General features: G+C 30.9%; 1 protein-coding gene across 2 annotated transcripts in view; it reads left to right on the top strand.

Moving 5' to 3' along the window:
- Positions 1-949: 949 nt before the first annotated feature.
- The window catches only part of LOC118205922 (serine palmitoyltransferase 2-like), a 65,870-nt gene continuing 43,445 nt past the window's right edge, over positions 950-23,374 (top strand). For both annotated transcript variants that reach the window (XM_085826788.1, XM_085826789.1), the window contains exons 1-6: positions 950-1,183; positions 11,925-12,098; positions 15,236-15,390; positions 17,355-17,500; positions 18,419-18,637; positions 22,237-22,342. In XM_085826788.1, coding sequence (XP_085682914.1) covers positions 1,046-1,183; positions 11,925-12,098; positions 15,236-15,390; positions 17,355-17,500; positions 18,419-18,637; positions 22,237-22,342 — 938 coding nt within the window. In that variant the 5' untranslated portion in view covers positions 950-1,045. The remainder of the gene's footprint in view (positions 1,184-11,924; positions 12,099-15,235; positions 15,391-17,354; positions 17,501-18,418; positions 18,638-22,236; positions 22,343-23,374) is intronic.

A 23,374-nucleotide genomic window follows, 5' to 3' on the forward strand; every position in this document is an offset into this window, starting at 1 on the left:
AATTTATCGGGTTTGCTTCACACATGTAGTCTTACTTTCATCCCACTACTTTACTTAGTAGGTTTTGCTTATATGTTTCTAGTTAAATTTATGTTAAATTAGCTCAATTTTCCATTGCTATTTTGAAGGCTATTTGTTCTCATCATTTAATGTTATTTTTCGGAACAAATGTGATCACATTAAGTGGGGCTTAATATATTCCAGTTACACATCTTCATTCCCTGCTTCTCTAAGCAGCTTTTAGATGATACCGAAAGCCAAAATTAATATCCGAAGAAAGCATATGAGCAGTGAAAAGAAACATTGATGAATAACTTGAGGAAAAATTTTACATTGTGTAAATGAAATATTTTGAATTTAATGGAATACGAATGAATCACTGCAGCAATGAAATGACGTATAAATGTGAAGGTTGTATATATTGAAAACATATATAGGTGCTTCAGTGTTACCGCGATGAGGATATTTTGAATTTGGGACTTACGGATGCAGCGATCACTGCTTAATTTTAAAAGCGCGGAATTTTCAAATTGATGAGATTCTATAATGTTACCATCAGCTGCACGTGATATTTAATTTCATTTTTTTAAACTCTCCAAATTAGAGCTTTGAATAGTGCTAATCTTCATCCACTTCTCTGACTCAAACAATAAGCTTGAAAGCAATAACGTTTCTTAACATTCTTTAGCCAGCAAACTTCTGTAGTAGTTATTTCGAATTTATGATGTTTTCCTTGTTTTTGTTATTTAAATATTTATGAAGATGTGTCTTAGTTACGTAGTTTTATTGACTGATTATTTAAAAACCACATGATGCTTTATTACCTTTTTTTCTGATTATCATAATTCGTTTTATTTGTCGTCATTGACATGTGATGCGTTAAGTTCTAGAAGACAGGCTATGCGCATTAGAATCGGAAGACGTAATCGAGGTAGGGAAGTGAAGAGAAGATTGTTATCTCTTTTACGTCCTGCAGGCGTGGTTGCGGTGTGTGTGAAAGTCTCTGTGTTGGTTGTGTTTTGTGTGTGTCACTCTTGTTTACAGCATGCTACTAACATCTGAAAAATCCGAAAGTGGGAATAACAGCTACTCCAGTAATGACTATTCAGATATGCAACAGAAAAAAGTCACGAAAAATGGTTTTCACAAGCCGCAGAAGAACGGTGTCATCAAGTGCACTAAGGTAGGGTGTATGCTTATATTACTTATTGACAGCTTATATGAAATTCATAAGCGGTTATGTTCGTTTCTGATGCAGTATAACGATCATTTTATTTAGTATTGGTTCCTGTTTCCTTCTGATAAATATTCAGAATTTATGTGTGAGAACTATTTTCAACGTTTATTTGTAAGTTATAAATGATTAAATATGCAGTTAATGAATCTTGTATAATATAAGGTTATGACATTAAAATTTTTTACGTATTAAATTTTTCTAATTCTAATAAAAACGTGCGCTTCCAAATCCGTATCTCTCAACCACCTTTATGTAGTTCCATTTTAATGCTAATTGTTTTTTCTTCCATATTTTGGAGTTGGATGAAATATTAGATTTGAAGTAAAAGTAAATAATATTGTTCGTAAAACCTTGGGGAAAGAAAGTGTTTATCCAGCACAGTGTTAATCAGTGCTACCGGTAACAGTCGGTGTAAACATCCACCGTAAATCCATGCCTGTATTTAGCTGTTTTGTCATATGCACATTTCCCAAAAATTCTATAGTTGCATAGAATCATTTTCAATTGCCTTAAGTTTATTTCGTGCATATTATTGTTTACAGCGTATGAACATCACTTTTAAAGTTACTTTGTATATTGTCTTTTCACCGAAATTTCTTAAATCATAAATAATTTTTTTTTTAATTGCATAGGAATGCATTTGAAAATGTCATCTATTATTATTTTTATTTTGTACTTTCTAAATATCGTTATTGAGCTTATTTACATTTTATCCTTTTATGTACATTAAAGAGACGTTTAAATTCGCTTAATGTAATTTTTTTTTTTTTGCAATTGGTTTGATACATTTTTTAATGTAGTCTGCTTTTTTAACATTCTGTGAGAATATTCTGTAAGAGCAACAATAATTATCCTTATTATTTTTTTTCTCTTTCCATTTTGGAATTAATTTCATAGCACTTCCAGATGATAACTAATAACTCTTTGGTTATTGAGCTTCATGTAATTTTAATATTTTGTAATTTCTGTTACTTTAATTGTGTTGTATAACTAGATATGCCTGAGTAAAGCATAACTAGATATGATGAATGGAAATTAATTTTGCATTTGGTGTTTCTTTTAATTAGTGCAGGGTTTCTTAAACTTTTTCAGTCGCAACCCCTTTCTATCACCGAGATTTTTTTGTGACCTCCCAGGACCCTATAATATTTGCACAAATTTTGTGGGACCCGATAATTATTACCCAAACCCGACACACGCGTGAGTGAAACTGTCAATTTTTTTACTTGTACTGTAACATATTATTGCAGTTTTAGGTCATTAACTGTAATTTCTAATTTTAAGACATGAGAAATTTTGAATAAGTAACAATGAGAAAATTTTAAATAAGTAACAGACGAAATGACAGTGTCGCATGCAAAGCAAGGAACATGAACGTTTATATTATAAAAAGAATGCGTTGAAACATTTTCGTTTTTTTCTTTGTATTGTCTTATCTTTATCTATTTTCGGCTGATCTTTAGAATATGGTAACTGGTAGTTTGGCGACATTTTGGAGGCGATAAAGGTTACTACCTGGGACTTTGGTAATAATGTGAGCAGTACTCAGTTCCGATTACACATTATTTTGTGTGAGGAAAATGAGAGATCATGGGATATGTCATGTGATATTAATGGACGAATTACGGTTCTTTAATCGGAAAAGGGGGGAATTTGGAAAAATATCTGTGGCTGTATATTATTTTGTATTAAGCTTCATTGTGTCTTGTGTGAAGTAGGGTTCAATAATTTTGGGCTTGTATGGTGCTGTCTAAAGTGAATTCTAGATGTGATAAAGAGAATTTTGCTTTTTATTTAGCGGAGGAAGTGTGGAGGAAAAATTCGCAGAAAAAATTGTTCAATAATTCTATTGAATCCATAATAAAAGTGTATCCACCATGTAAGCAAGATTCTGAAGAAGATTAGGTAAGTTAGTATTTTTAATTATTTGAGGATACTATTTTTATGCATTGTTCTAAATGTAAGGTGGAAGTAAAGTAATTTAGTATTATTGGGAAAATTGTTATTAGCAATGATTTAGTTTAAAGTAATTAGGATTGTGAGCTAATTTTTATTAATTTAATGTATGTGCTTATTTATATTTTAAGTAGTGTTTTTGAATTTAATTATATTTGAATTAAATGATAGTTATTTTGTGAATTTTATGTTTGTAGGAATTTGGTATACGTTTTAGTTGAAGTAAACGTGCATGGAAATACTTTAAATATTTGACACTAAGTATTTGTAATGTTTGCGGTATGAATTCGTTGGTGACGTTTATAATATAATAGATAATTAAGAGGTAAAAGTTTTTGGATATTTTATTTATTTTATACGTGGAAATGTTCATATTTGGAAAGGGTATATACTTTTTTGTTATTAGGTAATTTCATATATGTTGTTTTTAACGAGTTTAAAGATTCAGAAAATTATCATGCATTTTCGTGAAATTTTTCTAATTTATGAGAAAAAAGCAGTGTACATGGATATGGTGAAGAGTGTGCACAATGCCATTTTTGTGCAATTCTGGGATTTTTTTTTTTTTTTTTTTTTTAAGTAAAAATAAGTTGACATGTACATGGTTAAGTGATATTTTAATTAAATGATAGTTATTTTGTGAATTTTATGTTTGTAGGAATTTGTTATACGTTTTAGTTGAAGTAAACGTGCATGGAAATAATTTAAATATTTGACACTAAGTATTTGTAATGCTTGCGGTATGAATTCATTGGTGACGTTTATAATATAATAGATGATTTAGAGGTAAAAGTTTTTGGATATTTTATATGTGGAACTGTTCATATTTGGAAAGGGTATATACTTTTTCGCGATCAGGTAATTTCATATATGTTCTTTTTACCGGGTTTAAAGATTCAGAAAATTGTTATGTATTTTTGTAAAAATTTACTGATTTATGAGAAAAAAGCAGTGTACATAGATATAGTGAAGAGTGTTCGCAATGCCATTTTTGTGTAATTCTGGGACGTTTTAAGTAAAAATAAGTCGACGTGTACATGGTTTATGTGTATGTGTTATTTTGAAAAACGCGTAAGGAGTATGATATTGTGCACTTTTTCCCAATTTTGCAGTGAATATTTGTCATGATCAAGCAGTTTTGTTAGATAAAATTTCTAGCATAAGTGTAATTCGGCTAGTAGATTGTTGGAAGAAGTGTTCAGTAGATAAAAAGAAAAGAAACATGTCTTTACTTCGTGAAGAGAAAATGGCGGCGGGGGAAAAAAAATAGAGGTTTGCTGTAGGAGAGTTGGTCGCCAAATTTTCACCAAAAAATCGCCAAGTTACCATAATCTAAAGATCAACCCTATTTTCAGATACATTGTGTAAAAATATTTGGTAATTGTAAAATTATTGTAATAAGTCAAAGAAATATCAAAACTGCTAAAATTTTTGGTGACCCACAGTTTAAGAAACCCTGCATTAGTGCATTCAGTTCCGTCTTGTTATTACATTTTATTATTGCTGAATAGATTATTTGGAGTGGGAAAGTATTTATGTCCAGTGAGCCTTATTTTCTTCCACAAATGCATAGCAAAATATATTTCCTACTCCCTATTAGTTTTATATATAGTTTATGCTAGTTATAAATTGACTTTTCTGCGTTATTTTTATCAACAAATTATTAATTGTTAAATAGAGCGCTTAAAGAAAGATTTTAAAATAATATTTACTATGTCTATTTTGGTTTTACATTTTGTTTCAAAATTTCCTTTTTCTTATAATGAGGCTAGCAAAATTTAAATATTATCTATGATTAAATTAGTGTAAGTTAATGTTATTGTAGTAAGTGAACAATTTATGATCTTTTTAATTAAACAGTAGTTTTTTTTTTTTTTTTTTTTTTCAGTTATGAAATATCCACTAGTCTATATATATTCTGAAGGAATAGAATTTATGAAATATGTATTCTAGGAAATAATTCAAAGGGTGCTTTTTGTTCTAATGAATGGTTGAATTTTCAATTTAAATCTGGCTTACTGTTTTATATCAGTGGTTTCAAATTGGCAGTTGTGTCAGTTTTATGCGGCCCTTGACATTTCAATTAGGTATTTGTTGCCAATGTGTTGTTACAAAGATTTCAAAATTTTAGTTATTTGAAGTCTTAAGTTTATAGATGCAGGTTTTATTAATTTTTACTCATACTTGGTTCCAAAAAAAAAAAAAAATAAGTAAGCTCAGTTATGAAATTTTCCACTAAGACTAATTTCTTTGTTTGGGATACATTTATATGGGAACAGAGTTTTTTTTCACATTTCAAAATAAATAAGATGAAAATATGCTTTAGCCCGTTGGCATAGTTTTTCATGAGTTTACGATGCTAGAAGAAAATATGAGGACACAAGCATAGAATTGACACCATGCATGATGGAAAATTACATTTCAGAAAATGCAAGTGGTACAGTAGAGAAAATACAAGATTTCTCACTTCAGTTTCCTGATCCCTCTTTTTTTCCATCGGTAGAATCTAAATGGAATGCTCGAAAAGCTTCGTCTTTCATAAAATGATTATGGCATCATCTCCAAATGTATGTCCCTAAATAGGAATCAAATTCACCCGCCACATGGTCGGTGTTATTTCAGATTTTGCTGCTGACCAAGCTGCTTCAGTTGATTTGTTATATGCTCCCATCTCACGATCTTTGAATGTCAAACTATTATTTACTCACTAATGAATGTAACCTTCGTCCGAGGCACAGTCGTATGCTTTCCAGCAATTATTGTAATAAGTCAAAGATCTGATATTACGGTTGTCGGTGAGAGAACCCAATCATTTAATGATACTCTAAAGGTTTTGTTTTTTTCTCGACCTCTCTATAAACATCTGTTTGTTCCACTTTTAATTCCACGAGTGCCTCAGTATTCATCTATTGGCTTACCCCTTCCATATTTAATTTTCCCAAATTCCTTTTGTGCCAAGAGGAACTTTTTTATGGATATCTGGCATACCTCTTCAAAACATAAACCAGTCAACAACAGCCACGTTCATGAACTTTCACCTCATTCAACTTATTCAATTTCTTTCCAAAACAAAACCTTGTCATTCATAAAATGCTATAAATGCTGAAATGACTGGGCTTAAACTATAAACCTCTCCTCATACTGCTACTAACATCAGTAGATTCACACTACACACAGCACCAGTTATTTCCATCAGTTTGTCCATTTTTTCACATGAATGCATAGAGATCTTTTATTTTGGGCACTTATATTTAGACAGAATTAAACCCATTCTCATACACCAATCTAGAACAGCTTTCTTTACGTTTCTAAAACTGTAAAAAAGAACAAAAAATATAGCAGTACATTCACTAAGTTCTGTCATACCTAAAAGCATTTCCATGTCTAATTTAGTATTTAAAACATCCAAGAATAAAAAATGCAGAGTCGCTGACATGGCAATGCAAAAAATGCACGATTGCTTCATGTGAAATCTTTCATGCTGAAGAACATTAATGATAATTGATCAAATTCTAATTAAATCATTATAGTGTTTGAATGAGGTCAAATTCAAATCAAACCACTATACACTTTGAATTTCTGTGTTAGTAACTCCCTGCACTCCTCAAAAATAAAATATAAAGGTTGCTGACATCGGTGTACTTATCGTGCAGATAACATTTCATCGCCAAGCAGTGGGTTAAACGGCATTCTACCCAATAACAAATATTGACCATTGAGCATTAGAATCCATGGTAAAGTACCATTCTATTAAATTTTCTCCTACAAATATTATTGGAATGGAAATGCCGTATAGTCTGAAGCTACGGTAAGAAATAAAGAAGCTCATAATTATTTACATGTAAACATATTTATTTTTATTTAGTATATGTGGAAAAAAAATTTAGCAAGTAAAAGAAAAAACTATGTTGTCATTATTTATTCTCAAGTTTGGGTAAAATTTTCTCTAAAAACTTAGAAATTTTCTTTTATTTTTAGTTCAAGTAAAGTTATTTAATGAGTAATTAAGTATGCTAGAATTATTTGAAATAAACGTCAGTTTGAAAATTTATTGGTAAAAGTATATTTTAGGGTACCCCTTGGCGGTATATGGATACCGAGTTTGTGTAGTTCTTTGTGTTGTTATTTTGGCTTGCATAGCAGAAATTTTTGGGGCAAAAATTGCAGCTACACAAAGCCAAAATAACAAGACAAAGAATTGCACACATCGACATATTTTCACTTAAAAACATTCCAGGATTGCAAAAAAATGGCATTGCGCTCTCTCTTAACTTTATCCATATACACATCAACCTATTTTCACTTAAAAAAAACTCGGAGAATTGCACAAACTACCCTTGACTGTGTCTATGTACACATCGAACTATATTCACTTAAAAAGTCAAAGAAGCAGCCAACAAAAATATATAATCTCAATAAACTACATTTTAAATCAAACAATGAAATAACATAGAAAAGGAAATTCATCTTTTCATCTGTTTTGAGATCAGGAATTTGGTCTACATGCAATTTGAGTTTGAGATATACAGCTGAATGCTGTAGATGTGTAATTTTATTGTTAGAGAAGTTTGTGTAGAGATTGCTATTGGCAATCAACATTAATACAATAAATTTTGTTAAAAAGAAATAATTCGTAAAATGTGTAGGTAAAAATGTACTCTGCAGTACCCCTTGGCGAATCCTTTCTTTTTCGGCACCAGCAAGGATCGGTGGCTATTTAAGAATGGCTGCTACACAAAACCCAAATAAGACTTATACAAACTCGATGTCCATGTACACATCGACCTATTTCACTTAAATTGGAGAATTGCACAAACTAGGCATTGCGCACTGCCTTAACTTTGTCCATGTACAGATCGACCTATTTTCACTTAAGAAAGATCAGGAAACTAAAACAAAGTTAGAGAGAAGGGTACCCCTTGTATTATCGCGAGTTGTTGTTTCATTTATGATAGTCTGAGTAGTTGAATGCAATGGAAACCCTATTATGACGTAATTGGTTGCATGATTGCGCTAAATTTGTAAGGGCTTGTCATGTGTGTGTGTTGGTTAAGAAGTATATTGCTTGTTTTGTGGTTTAGATGGTAAAATGGCTGAATGTGGTAAGATTAATTTGAAATTTCTGTACAATTTGGAAAAAAAGGGAAAAAGAGCATTACTTGACTGGTGTGTAAATGAAGGTTTACTTGGAAGCCATTATTAGGTGTCCTGAATGTAGGAAGGAAATGCGTCTGGTTGAACGTTGCTGCGGAAGATATTTTTTACTCTTACTTTGTGAATTTATGCGGCGACGTCAGTACACAGATTCTTGTTCGGTTAATTTTAGGAAGTATTTGGATGCTGTTAAGGAATTTTGTTTGACTGAAGACGTGTTAATTCATAAATAGGGTAAGTGGTAGTTCCTTTGTGTAGTGCAAAGATGAATTTCCTTTTTTATGTTATTTCATTGTTTGATTTAAAATGTAGATTATTGAGATTATATATTTTTTTGTTGGCTGCTCCTTTGACTTTTTAAGTGAATATAGTTCGATGTGTACATAGACAAAGTCAAGGGAGTGTGAAGCCTAGTTTGTGCAATTCTCTGATATCTTTTTCAGTGAAAATAGGTCGATGTGTACATAGATAAAGTCAAGGGAGTGTGCAATTCCATTTTTTTGCAATTCTGGGATTTTTTCTAAGAGAAAATAGGTTGATGTGTGCATGGATACCGAGTTTTTGCAATTCTTTGTCTTTTTATTTTGGCTTTGTGTAGCGGTGATTTTTTCACCAAAAATCATCGCTACACAAGCTAAAATAACAAGTCAAAAAATTGCACAAACTATGTCACCAAAAATTGCCAAGTTTCGCCAAGGGGTACCCGTAAATATACTTTTACCAAAGTTAAAACTATCGTGGTAACCAGAAAAAATTCACCGCTGTCATAACACACAGAGACGAAGAAATAATCGAAAGTGTACAAACAGAGAGGAATAAATAACCAAAAAATACATATTTCCTAACATAAAAACATTAAACAACAAATCTTTTAACAGAAATTAACACACAGAGACAAATAAATAAGTGAAATGCTAATTTTTTAACATACCTTTGTTTCAATGTACGTCCAGGTAAGCAATTCAGTTAAATTTTTCGTCATTTCAGCTCATCGTCTGTTAATCAACGTTCATCCTCTTACCCACCTCAGACATACTCAAATTATGGTACCTACTTCTAACATAATAACAAGTTCAAAATTCAAGACCATACCACGTACGTGCAAGCTAGCACAGCAACTGAAAACCAAACCCGGGTCAATACGAAAGGATTACTATTACAAAAAATAGCCAAAATCTAAATTTATCACAACACATTTTACGATATTCGCAGAAATAACCCCTTTTAATGAAAAAAACTAAAAGAAAAACAAAATTTTCCCCAAGGCTAATTTCAACATTAGGGTTACCGAAAAACCTATTTCCTGCAGCGTGCTTCCAGATTTCACGAACAACCAATAACGCTTGCCAATTTTTCTCAGAAAAAAACAAGGTACAGTAAACATTAACCAAATGTGTATATTCAATCTTTACTAAAATGGGTTTGTGCTTGCATAATCTACTCTGTAACTGGGTTTGGATAATCTCGAGTTATAGATTAAATCATAACATATGACTAAATAAATGTAAAATTTTGCATCTTTATGAACTTATACATCTGATACTGTTTGAAAGAAATGAAACTGGTAGTAATCATTCTTTTCAAAATTATGCAAGTGTATTTTCAAGTATCCTAAAAAAAAACTCAGCTTTAACTTAGCAGTCATTTTTGTTCTGTGAAACCTGGATAAACTATTTAAGGAAATTATATGTGTCTGACCTGAAGCATAAAAGATAAAAGTCACATAAACCACTGCTTCTCATAAGGAAGTAAGATTTGTTCTTATTTTATTCAGTCCACTTCCATATTATATTTACAGGAATTGTTATTGTCAGTAAAACTTCTTTTAAAGTCAACAGTCATAAAAGAATATGTTCTTTTCCTTTAAGATAATAACATGTTTAAATTTCCTTAAATGCGTGTCTGGGATATCTTGAGTTCTATGCCTATTCATATAAATACTAAGGTTTATTATTCTACTGTCATTAATGTTATTTTTTCCTTTAAAATCGGAGGTGTCCAACCTTTGATTTCATTCAACACTTTTGGGTAGATTTTAGTTTGAGCGCTAGAAGAAATTTTTAAATTTCACCTCTAGAGAGAAATGTTTCATCATGTTACTTCAAATTCACTCAATGTGTACTATATACAAAAAAGCAGATATACAGAAAAATTTAAAGTGAATCATTGATTCAGTTCATTCATATGGCAAGCCACCACTATCTAGCACTAAAGACCACTGAAGGTGATTAGTCAAAAAAAATATTTTAAAGTAATTTAAACTTATTAATATATAATGTTTTTAAATATAATGTTTTTAAATATAATGTTAGCAACATTGAATTATTTTGACTATTATATTTGTTTGACATTTTACACATGGTATTACATTATAAATTTTATGTATTAATATAAAAATAACAAGAAATCATAAAATGAATGTGGTATTTAAGCTTTGAATATAAGAAACTAATGCATCAGTGTTTGGCTTGATTGAAGTGGTTACAGTTCTCAGGAGTTTTCTAGGTGTTCGTTAGATATTGGGTTCGTAATTTTACAGTTAATGGGCTTCCCTCTCGAAAATAGTTGTTCACAAATGTACATGCTACCAAATAATGATATGCATAACCTATGACTGTGCAGACAAGTATATTTGTTTATGGGTCAAAATAAAGACCATCACTTCACATACAGGTAAAAAGAAGTTTTGGAACCTCCACTCCATTCAAAACATATTTTATTTCACTTCAACGTGAAGTGTCAATTAACCCCCATGCTGAAAGCCAACCTTGAAATTTGATTGCCAAAGTAAAATATACATCTTTGTGCTTGCTTCTTAGGTTGCATGAGGGGGGGGAAGGTGGCAGGTTGGTCATCTGTTTTCAATAATGAGTTTTCCCCCTCAAGCTCAAGAAAATTTTACTGCTTAATGTTCTGAATTGGATATAAAAAAATGTATGTAGGAAGTGAATATCACATTTTGTATTATTTTGTTTTCAGACTAAATGGATTTGTATTTCCAAAAAATATGCAAAACATGTTTTAAGCATCAGAGGCAAAGATTTATATAAATGCAAAATTAAAAATATTAGATCAAAATACCACAGAAAAGTTGATTAATGATTTCAGTATTTCATGCAACATCTCCAATTGAATTTTCACTGCAAAACTGATTTATTGGAAAACTTATGTTTAGACAGGATACCATTATAATGTTAATGTAATACAATTATACATGATGATTTATGCATGATGTTGAATTGTGTTTTGTTTGTTAAATAAATACATAATTATAGATAAAAGGAAAATACAATATTTCAAATAATTTTCATTGAATTATGTTGTTCAATTTTGTGACAAAAGCATCAAGTAGATATTTTGAATAATTTTAATGAAATAATTGTATGTCATTAGTATCAAATAGTATTGTTAGAAATTTAAAACTATGTCAAGGAACTGAATTATTTAATAATGCAGAATTATGTTTTAAATAATTAAAGAAGGAAGAGAGAAATTATTTAATAATGCATGCATTGATTAAATACTTTTTGTTTGGGTCATACAATGAAATAATTTTTCTACTTATTTATTCTTTTAGGCAATTTCTCCCACCCCAATTGAACTCAAAGAAGAATTCGAAGAAACACCCTATGTAATTGCTTTAACTATTTACCTGTGTTATGCTGTCCTTACTGTATTCGGTCATCTTCGAGATTTTATGAGAAATGTTGGTCTAGAACAAAACAAAATAGCCAAAGAAAAAAACAGAGAGGTTTGTATTTTAAAATATTCCCAGTGAAGAATAATTAAATTGATTCAAGTTCTTTATCATTAAAAGCATTGTAAATCAACGAGTGTTTATTAAATTGATCATATGAATTATACATAAAGACTTAATGTTTAAAAGTTTTTCTTGTACTTAAAATTATAACAAAATACAGTAGAATCTCTTTTAACTGGTAGCAATAGGAAAACTGGGTGATTGAATATATATTTTTAAAACATACTTGCCTATATTTTATGCTGCCATATGTAGAAATTATAGCATATGTAGTCCATCCTTTTATCATCCACAATTTAATTTATCATCATAATATTGAAAATCATGTAGATTACTTGAAATTAAAGCACACGATTTTGTATTGTTACTATAGTTTCGAAAATTTACTGTGTATGCAAAGAAATTTCACAACATCATACCCAGATACAAAAGAACTTTTCTTAGAAAATCTTAGGAAAGTCTGCAATGTAATTTTCTTGCTATATGTATCATCTTCGTTCCACTCTTCCACATTGTCCTTTTCCTTTCCAAATACATGTTGGATTATTTCATTGTCATTTTTAGAGAATGTGATCAGGAATATAATTGTCTGCATCCATCCAAACATGCACTACTCTTCATTAACACTATCTTCTCTGAATGTAATGTGCTTAATAGGAAAGCAATAGTATTCACATATGAATGATGCAATGAAGATTCATATAGAAGTTTTTAATGGTTGCTGCTGAGAAAGTTAGGTACTTATGTACTATCCTGTCAACAATGAAAGTTGGTTGCCATCAAACCTTGAACATTGACGTAAACTCCGTGAAAATTGTGCCAATTGTTACTACGGAGTTTCGAAGAAACTAACACCTCTTTATTTAATAAACAACCAGTATTCAACCTATTTTGTTTTTGCACTACCTGCTTTTATTTATTTTTTTTTAAAGCTGTTCAGTTTTACCAGAAATTCTGTTTAGAATGCTATGAATACAAACTTCCTGCAGGTAATTGTTCTAATCTTTTATTCTTTTATTGACCATATTCAGCTGACTCTGCCATGTCCCTTAGTACTGAATCATGATGATAGAATCAACTTCTTCCTAACTGAAAATAATCAACTTCTTCCTGTTTTGTAGAAGGCAGGTCCCAAATTCTAAGAATTTTTTCCCCCCAGAATGGAAGAAAAAAATAACAATTTATAGTCTTGTGCATAGAAAAAGGTACTTAATCAGAATCAGTTGGGTTATTCAAATGAAAGTATAGATGTTATGAGCTGTAGTGTTATGATGTATTGGGTTGGATCATTAAGTTCTGGCCAACTCTTCTTCTTTTTTTTTTTTTTTCCCCTTAAGGCTTCCACAAAAATAAACAGGAGGTGAACAACAAATCAATCAATCAGTAATGTATTTTCCATTCATCTTGACATCTTCCCAGTGTTCAATAAGCTGTTCAATGCCTAAATGTTAGAAATCACAGTCTTTGAATATCTTAAACCAGTTTCGAGTTCTCTTAATAGGCATTGCTTCTTTGCCATATACTTCACAAATCTCTAGAGCAGCTTCCGTGGCTTTGGCACCTCAATTAAACGCAAAAAGCAGATGGTTGTCGAATTTTTTTTTATGTCACCCTGACATTTCATTTTAATGACATGAAAATGACAAAGCATATCTGTATAAAAAAATTAAATGCACTGTTTTGTAAAGCACATAATTCTTTATCAAATAACGTAAATGTCAGAACATTTTATTTTTCATACATAATTTTCTCTCAAAAATGGTAGGACTTACTGCCCAACTTAATAGTAGCTGATGAGTAGATATTATAATATTTTACTTTACCTGTATGCATAAATGATGTTAAATCATGCTGCTTAGCTACAGTTTCACAATCGATAGGGTAATACACAAGTACAAAAATTTATTCACATTCTTAGATTTAATAGACTATTTAAAATTGCAGTGTAGCATTACAAATATAATGTAGCATTACAATTAAAAATGATAGCACAAAAGCATAAATAGGGAAATTAGTTTAGCAGTTTATGCTATTTGTATTTTGGCATGCCATATGTTAAAAAATAATGCAGTCAAAAGTCTTTAATCTGGACTCGTCGGGACTTCGGCGATTCCGGATTATAGATCATCAGTTTAAATCTGGTAAGATGGCATGCAGAAATTATAAAATTGAAAATATGAAACCGTAATTTATGAAATAAAGAGCAATTATGATCTAAAGGGTATCAAAATTTACAAAAAACAAGCTTAATATTTATTTGTTTCCTTTATTAAACATTTTTTTCAATGCGCGCATGCGTAAAGCATACATTATGCATAGTTGAAATTAGAAAATTGCAACCAGAAAACTATTTTATTTGTATTCGTGATATGTATGATGATGAGGAATTTGATTTAAATCATATCAAAGACGGAGTACATCGAGATGAAATACTACATTTAATAAGGAATTATAAGCCGAATAAAATAAAAACATCTGCCCTGAAGATAAGGCTATTGCTGACAGATCAACTTTTAGTTCATTGCGCGCCGCAACGTCCACCCCTTTCCCCGCAGAGCAGCGTGAAATTGATAAACAGATTTTGGAATGGTTAGAGAAACAAAGGAGCCTTTATCCATTTTTTGCAGCAATTCCACTTTTTGTTTGATGGACATCAAAACATGCTTTCCCTTTGTAGATCCAGCATCGGAAATTCTATTTGACATAATCGAAAGTTTCAACTTACTTTTATAAAATTGCTCTAACAGTCTGCAAAAAATAATAAGCCGGATCCAATTCAAAGATTAAGGAACAACACAATCTGCAACATTAACTGAAATAGATAATTAGATAATTTTAGCTTAGCCTATTCTGTCTGTTATACATTAAACGTGCATGCGTAAAGGAATTACGTGAATGCGTACACACATATGCGCATGCGTAAAGGTATTTCGGGCATGCGTAATGCGTTGACGCATGCCCAGAAAGTTTGTAGCTTTGAGGTCCGGATTATAGATCATTCCGGATTATGGGTGTCCGGATTAACGACATTTGAATGTATATAGTATATATATATCTTGGATATTTAAAATTTATAATTAAAATTTTCTGTTTCAAAATTAGAAACTATGCTCTGGTCTTTGTTACAGGGATATGTTCCTCTATATCAAAGCTTTGAGAGCTTTTATACTCGAAATATTTATAGGCGGATACGTGACTGCTGGAATATGCCCATTTGCAGTGTTCCAGGTGCAGTTATGAAAATGAAAGAGAGAGTTTCACATGACTATAACTGGACATTTGAGTAAGTTTTTATGCATTTTTGATTGCAATATTTGGAAAAACATACGTACATTTTAGTTTATTAATTTTTAATGCCGATTAATAATTTAATATTTAAGACAGAAGGGAAATACCAAAGTAAGATATGAAATTAGCAAAAGCAGCGACACTGTTTCCGAAGATTTCAGTCAAGACTCTTATAAGTTTCGAGTGCAAATAGGAACAGGTCCTTTTCATCAGGAGCAAAGAAATCTGCAACAAAGGGAAAGCTATGGTTGTATTTATACCCAAAAGGAGTAAATTAGACTAAAAGGTAACGTCATCTGTTGGTAGAAATAGTAATGAAAACTGAAAAATTAAGTCAATAAAAGTTTTGAAATGTTAGAAAGGACAGAATTGCACAGATTCTCCAAAAGTTCAATTTTCAAATTATTTTCTTGCCTGTCAATAAAATCCATGGTTTGGTTCTTAAAGATTCCATTACTGATTGTAATTCTTGGGGATTTATATCATATATTGTCATTATAGTTTGAGATATATCAGCCAAACTAAAAGAGATTTAAAATTTGGCATCAAGAAACATGAATCTTATGTCTGAAAAGATGAAATTAACAAGTCTTTGATAATAAATCATAGTCAGAAGTTTAATCACAATTTTAATTGTGGGTCTGCAAAAATTATCCCAAAAGCTTCTTCCATTGGTGAATAAAATTTTTTGAAGCTTTTCACTTTCATGAAGATTTTTCTTGTTTACTCAAAAACTTTAATTCCAATCCAGCCCTTTTTAATGCTTTTAAAATTCTATTAACTTAATTTTTCAATTCTTGTTACTGTTTCTGCTGACAGATGGTGCTACTTTCTTGTCCTCTTTACTCTTTTTGGGTACAAGTACAACTGTGGCTTTCCTTGATTGCAAATTTCTTTGTTCCTGATGAAGAGACATGTATTTGTTTACCCTCAAAATTGATTGTGTTCACTAAAATTTACATCAAATACAAGGTTGTTGTTTTACTAAATTTAATATTTCTTTAAAGACACATATGTAGCAAAATTCTCTGTACCTGTCTGTCTGAAGATTAAAAACGGAATGTAAGATAAATAAATGTGCATTATGTCAAACAGAAAGGCTTATTTTTTTTTTTTAACTGCAGAATTTAGTAATTATGTGGTATAAAAAATGAGCACTTATTGGTGTTGCCACCAAGCAAAATGCTAAAAAAAAATATTTTTTTAATTCCAAATTTCTATTTAGAAAATGTTGGAATTTATTTTTGATGTGACCATAAACTAGTAAATACTAATTAGTATGGTATCAGATATGTTATTTGAGCCACTATATTGCCACCACATGAACTCGGTCAGATACAACTCTAGGAGTTGGCAAGCTACATCATGTTTTTTTATTTCTGTTTCTTAGACCCTCTAAGTTCAATGACCTCAAACTTGTGGCCTGTATGCAGCACCTGAATTAATTTTATGCAACATGCGAAGACATTTCAATTATGTGCTTATTGCAAATTATTAATTTGTTACGAAGATTTCATGATTTTAATTATTTTAAATCTGAGGTTTACATTATTTTCATAACTATTAAAAACTAACATGAATAAAATGAAATTAACTGCTGTTTAGTCAAATGATGGGATTTCAAGTGTTGTGGAAAGCAAATGTTAGGATTAGATGTATTGCATGTGATCAAGATGAGGTAAAAATAGGGAGGGCCCTATAGTGGAGTCATTAAATTGTATGCCAGTTGTAATAATCAAACATAATACATAACTTCAGTAGAAAAATTATTACTTGCTGATGCTTTAATTGCTAATATTCATCATTCTTATTGTCATAGTAATTATGCAGTCTGCCATGTTAATTATTGGATTATTTTATTTCTGCTGTCTTACACCGTATTCAATTTAAAATGCCATGTTAATCCATTTAATGGACATAATTTGTAGTGACCGTAATTTTCTTCTGTTTGAATTTCAGGCTTAAAGATAGTTCATATGATGTGATAAATATGGGCTCATATAATTATCTTGGTTTTGCTGAGAATGAAGGAAAATGTGTGGAGAGTGTAGAAAAAGCAATCTATAAATATGGAATTGGTATCTGCAGCACAAGACATGAGCTAGGTAAGTGAATTTTTACTTGAAAATTGTAACCAGTTTTAATAATTTATTAACTAATTAGTATGATGTTCAACAAATGAAATGTAAACTATGGAGAATTAATTATATTTATGTTAACTCATTAAAACTTAAATTGTTTTTTAAAGTCCAAATTGCTTTTCCTTTAAACAGTTAGCTATGCTTTAATCTGCAAGCCTGTTTGTGGGATGGATTTTGACCGCTGCTGTATGAAATGCAATCTCTTCTTAAATTATAATTTACTAGCACTTCATTTCTTCAATAGTTGTCGTCATGGCTGTGACCTTTAATTTAGATCATGTTTTAAATTTAAAGTATCTTTATTTGATGAATAATTAATTTAAATATTATTTTGGGGTCATATTTATCCCGTGTATGCCCTCATGTAAGTTAAAGTTTTTTGAACTCATGTAGAATTTTTTATTAAATTTTCTGTAGTTTTTGCTTTCAAAAAACAAAATATTATTATTTTCAAATGGAATATAAAACTTTTGACCAAGATAGCACCTTTTCAATGTGTCAAAAATGTTACAATTTATCAGAAAAGGACAATATTTTGTAACATTTTTATGTTATATGAACGAGGCTTTGTGAAGCTGTAATCTGCCAGTCACTTTCTAAAGCAAATCCAAACACATTTTATGACAAACTTTGAGAAGCTTATCACTATAAAAATGGTGAATTTCCTACAAATGCTTAGATTAGTGATATCCTCTGTTTATTAAGATTAGGGGTTTCATATTGGTCAAATAATTCCTAGAAATATTATTATTTAGCATTGAGTGTACACATGGGCAAAAATGAGGATAATCCACAGTCAGGTAATCGAGAGTTCACTGTATTACCATACTTCAGTATATAATTTATTGTTACTCATTGATGCTTTTCTATCTTTTATTATAGGTAGCTTGGATATCCACAATAAACTGGAAGAACTTACCGCACAGTTCCTTGGTGTTGAAGACAGCATAATAGTAGGAATGGGCTTTGCAACTAATTCCACGAGTATTCCAACTTTAGTATCAAAAGGCTGTTTGATAATGAGTGACGAATTAAATCATGCCTCACTAGTCCTCGGATGCCGTCTTTCTGGTGCTAAAATTAGAGTATTTAAGCACAATAGTAAGACATTTATTATTAATGTATTCTAAGACATTTATTATTAATAATTTCTTAAAAAAAAATTAACCACTTTATTGTCCTACAAAACTTGAATATAGTACAAAGTCTGTAATCCGGACTCGTCGGGACTTGGGCGATTCCGGATTAAGGGTTTTTCCGGATTATAGATCATCAATTTAAATCTGGTAATATGGTATGCAGAAATTATATAATTAAAAATATGAAACCATAATTTATGAAATAAAGAGCAATTATGATCTAAAGGGTATTAAAATTTACAAAAAAAAAAAAAAAAAAAAGGCTTAATATTTATTTGTTTACTTTATTAAACATTTCTTTCAATGTAAGTTGCTTCGTTTTTTTGTGCTAACCGCGCATGCGTAAATGCATCATGCGCATCGTAAAGCATACAGAAAAAAGTTTGTGGCTATGATTTCTAAAAAAGGAAATTACTTCATTCCGGATAATGGACGTCCGGATTACAGACTTTGTACTGTATTTGCTTCACTTTTTTCCCCCCTCTCCAAAGATAAGTATTTTGCTTCTGAAACTGGCATTACTTTTTTTTTTCCTTTGCATCAGCTGTCAAGACCTAGTTAGAAAACCACCTACTTGTCACACTTTGGAATGTTGAATAGCATCACCTTGCCCAAGAGAAAATTTTTTTTTTATGTTCCCTGGTAGTTATCTGAAAATTAACAAAGATGATCACTTAAAGGCATACTTTCAAATGAGTAGTAGTTCCCATTACCATGCTAGCCTAGCTGAAAGGGGGATGGAAGTAAATTCTTTTTTCCATCTGTTTAAGTCAACTTCACTTTGTATGATTCTGATACTACCCTGCTGCAGAGAAAGCATGACCAATTAGGCCATAAATCTTTTCATTTAATTTTAACCTCTTTTGGGTTTGGAAAACACGAAGCGACAATTCTCCATCAGGGCTAACAATCCTGTCCACATTTAAGTCCAGCGATTGTGTCTCATTGCTACTTTACAACACACTTTTTAAATCGACGAGTATGTCGATTTAAAACAATGAAGTGGTTAATGGCTATTTATTTTAAGTGTCATAAAATGTGTTTTACTCAGTGAAAACAAATATTTAAATTTACTGTAGTAAGCTTCACAGATTATAGGAGATGCTAAAATAGTACTTGTATCCACTAATGCAGGTAATTAACTCTTATATAGATATAAAAATTGATCTCCATAAATTGTTGCAATTAAAAAGATGGTACTGGTGTGTATTAATGCAATCACCCTGCTATAATTTGGCAGTTTTTTGCGGTTGAAAGGGTAAAAGTTGTTCATCAGGTGCAAGTTGATGGTTTTTATTTCTATTTTTAAAAAGATTCCCAAACTATTTATATTTATTGTAAGCCAGCAAACATTACAAACATATGAAAAGAAAACGTGCTTTAGCAAATTAAAATACAAATTTTAATTATTAAATAGGGATTACGTGATACATTAAAAAATGAAGGTACTATTCAGTTTCGAAGGCCGTAAAAAAACGCCAAACTATTGTTGATGCCAATGCTGCCAAAAATAATGGCGGCAAGAAAGGAAGTATAATAGTAAATAACTATTTAAGATTGATGTTTTAATTTAGATGAAAGGTTAATTTCATATAATACTTTTTTATTATAATTTATATGAAAAAGGCTAAACATGACTGAATGGAAGCATAAGAGTAAATAACTATTTCAGATCATTACTATAATTTATATAAAAATTGCTAAACATAACCAAATGGATGCCTGCATCGCTATTTCGCTACCAACTTATCGCTAAAGCATAATTTCATTTCGTTGGTTGTTCAAACGTAATTTTCTATAATGAATGATGCCTTTTCTTTGAAAATATTCTCGGTAAAGTGCAGAATCACTCACTTATTTGTTTGCCGCTTTTTACAAAGGTAAAAACAATTGGATTTTTGTCAATTTTCTTTTACTTTTTAAGTGAAAATAGATCGATGTGTACATAGGTAAAGTCAAGGGTGTGCGCAGTGCCATTTTTGTGCAATTCTAGGAATTTTTTTAAGTGAAAATAGGTCGATGTGCATATGGATACCGAGTATGTGCAATTCTTAAAAACGCATGATTCTGCACTTTACCCAAAATTCTATTGTCGAGTTTTCGTCATGGGCAATTTTCAAATTTTTAAATCCATAGGCTATCAAAAAAAAAAATATTTAAAAATTAAACTAGTATGTCAATGGCATCTTAAGAAATATAGAACTGTATAAAGTTACGCAATCTGAAATCAAGCACGTACGTTAGATTTGGCGTGCTATTAAATGGGCGTGTTTGCTAGATTTGGCACTTTTACGCGTACATTTTCGCTGCAATTTTTTTACGGCCCTCGAAACCAAAATGTACCAAATGAAATAATACCAAAAAATAGTACCAAAATGAAATACATTTGCTCTAAATATTTTTGTAATTTATTTGAGCTATTCTTTTATTTATATCTGTTTTCACGTAGAAAATATTTTAGAACTGCAGGAGAACCTTGTCGACACCTGCTGTCTACCAAACGCACCTCCGTGTTGTTCTCTTCAGAGATTTTGCGAAAAAATTTTGTATTTCTATGGAAATTTTACTGCAGTTTCATTGCTGGGAAATTCCGTGAGTGCATATTTTAAAATTAATTTTAAGGCAAAAATATTGCAGTTTGTTTATGAAAATTATTGGAACTTAGAATGCAACTAAAAGAAGGCATATGAAAAATGTCAACATTGCTTGACTGAAGGACTATTAATAGCATAGCTACCTGAAGAATGATTATGCGTCTAGTTGGCAGTTTGGCACATCCTGAAAATTTGGTGACTTTTGTTAAGGTGGTTGAAAAGAGAGTTGAAAAGAAAAAAAAAGAGAGTCATATTTAAAATTCTTTTCCTACTTAAATGCAGAAATCAAATAAGATTTTTGTGCTTATTCTGGGATTCCTAATATTTTCCTTGCATATTTGTTGGCAGCTTGTCTCCATTAGATAGTACCTTAGCAGAATAGTGAGTGGCAGTTAAACAAGTCCTGCCTGTGCATCATGACAGCAGTTCTTGTGAACATCACATTCAGCCAGTTCAGAAATAGATTTATTCATTCTGTATTATACCATATAAAATTCCTTATACTCTTCCAAATCAAACTTTGCTTACAAAATTTCAAGATTTTGAGAGATGCAATGGAATATGATAAAGCAGCTATTGGCTATTAAAAGAAAAGTTCTTAGAGTATTGCAAATAATACTAAATATTTGGAATAAAGAAACATTCTTAGTGTTTCAATACTAGTGTGTACATTTACTAGTATTATTTAACTAGGTACTTATGCACATGTATGCGTGTACCAAGTCAGTAGTAGTGTAGTGTCCGTGTACTCAGTGCTTGCATACATAAGCACCTTGCTAAATAATATTAGTAAATGTATATGCTACTACTGACTCAGTACATGCATACATGTGCATAAACACTGACACTACTGACGTTACATTACTACAATTTTACTCAAATCAGTATGTGCATAAGCACCTAGTTAATTAATATTTATTGCACAAAAGGAGACAACATCTTAATAATTTCTGCTGTTTAATTTTAGATATGAAGGATCTTGAAGTGAAAATCAGGGACGCTATCGTAGAAGGGCAACCACGCACCCACAGGCCATGGAAAAAAATTATTATTATTGTGGAAGGAATCTACAGGTATTTATATGTTTTGCAGTTAACTACATGTTTATGATATGAATCATATTTTTATTTATTTATTTGAATGTTGTATTGAGTTGAACACAAGCATTCACATCGATTTTTAAATTATCCTCAGAGTTGTTCAGCGAGTTAAAATTGTCGTCGAACCAGTTTTCTTCCTCTTGGACTGTGGATTGTATGGGTGAAAAAGGGCTTTGGTCTTCTGTCTTCAACAATGCCTGTGTTAAATGTGTTTGCATTTTCTTCAAGTTGGCAAATTATTATGGAAAACCTAAATTAAAGTAGTCATATCTAGTAGTTTGTATTATTGTCTTCTAGTATATTCTTTCTCCAGAAAAGAAACTTCTTTCACTATGAGAGGCCAGGTATTTGAAATTTGACTGTATTTTCTTCTTTCCCATGCCTACATTTCTTTTCTTCCTTATCTGAGTCATGTCTAAATGCATTTCTTCCTTATCCCATCCCAGGGTAAAGAACTCCAGTACTGTGTGAAAATGACTGGTGTTTCTTCACCAGAATGAGTTCATCATCTGATTTTTATTATTTAAGATCTTGCATGTGCACTTTTTTAAAAGGGTGAAAATAGATTTTTACATGACTGCTTAATCTTCGTTGAGTTCAAACTTACAGGGACTATTAGATTTGTGACAGTGTTTGGATTTTCTTCCTAGTGATGCTTTACATGACCAAATTAATCAATTTTTTTAATAGTTGCTGCTAAATAAATGATCATTTGCTAGACATGGTTGTTTTTTGCGGCTGTAACATAAGTACAGTCATTATTCTGTGTTCAAGCAATTGGTTAAGCAGTGTTTTAAGGTTAATCCACATCATTATTTGAAGATGATTATTGCTCTATGATGCAATGTTTTTCTTGCGGTCGAAGGCAAATTAGTTTATTAGGCACCAGAGTTGGTCTTCACTGTATACAGTACAAAGTCCGTAATCTGGACTCATCAGGACTCCAGCGATTCCGGATCAGGGTTTTTTCCGGATTATAGATCATCAATTTAAATCTGGTAAGAT

This window comes from Stegodyphus dumicola, chromosome 11 (genome assembly GCF_044657685.1).
Source record: "Stegodyphus dumicola isolate Sdum_Otavi_A_Nest chromosome 11, ASM4465768v1".
In the NCBI taxonomy this organism is placed as follows: Eukaryota; Metazoa; Arthropoda; class Arachnida; order Araneae; family Eresidae; genus Stegodyphus; species Stegodyphus dumicola.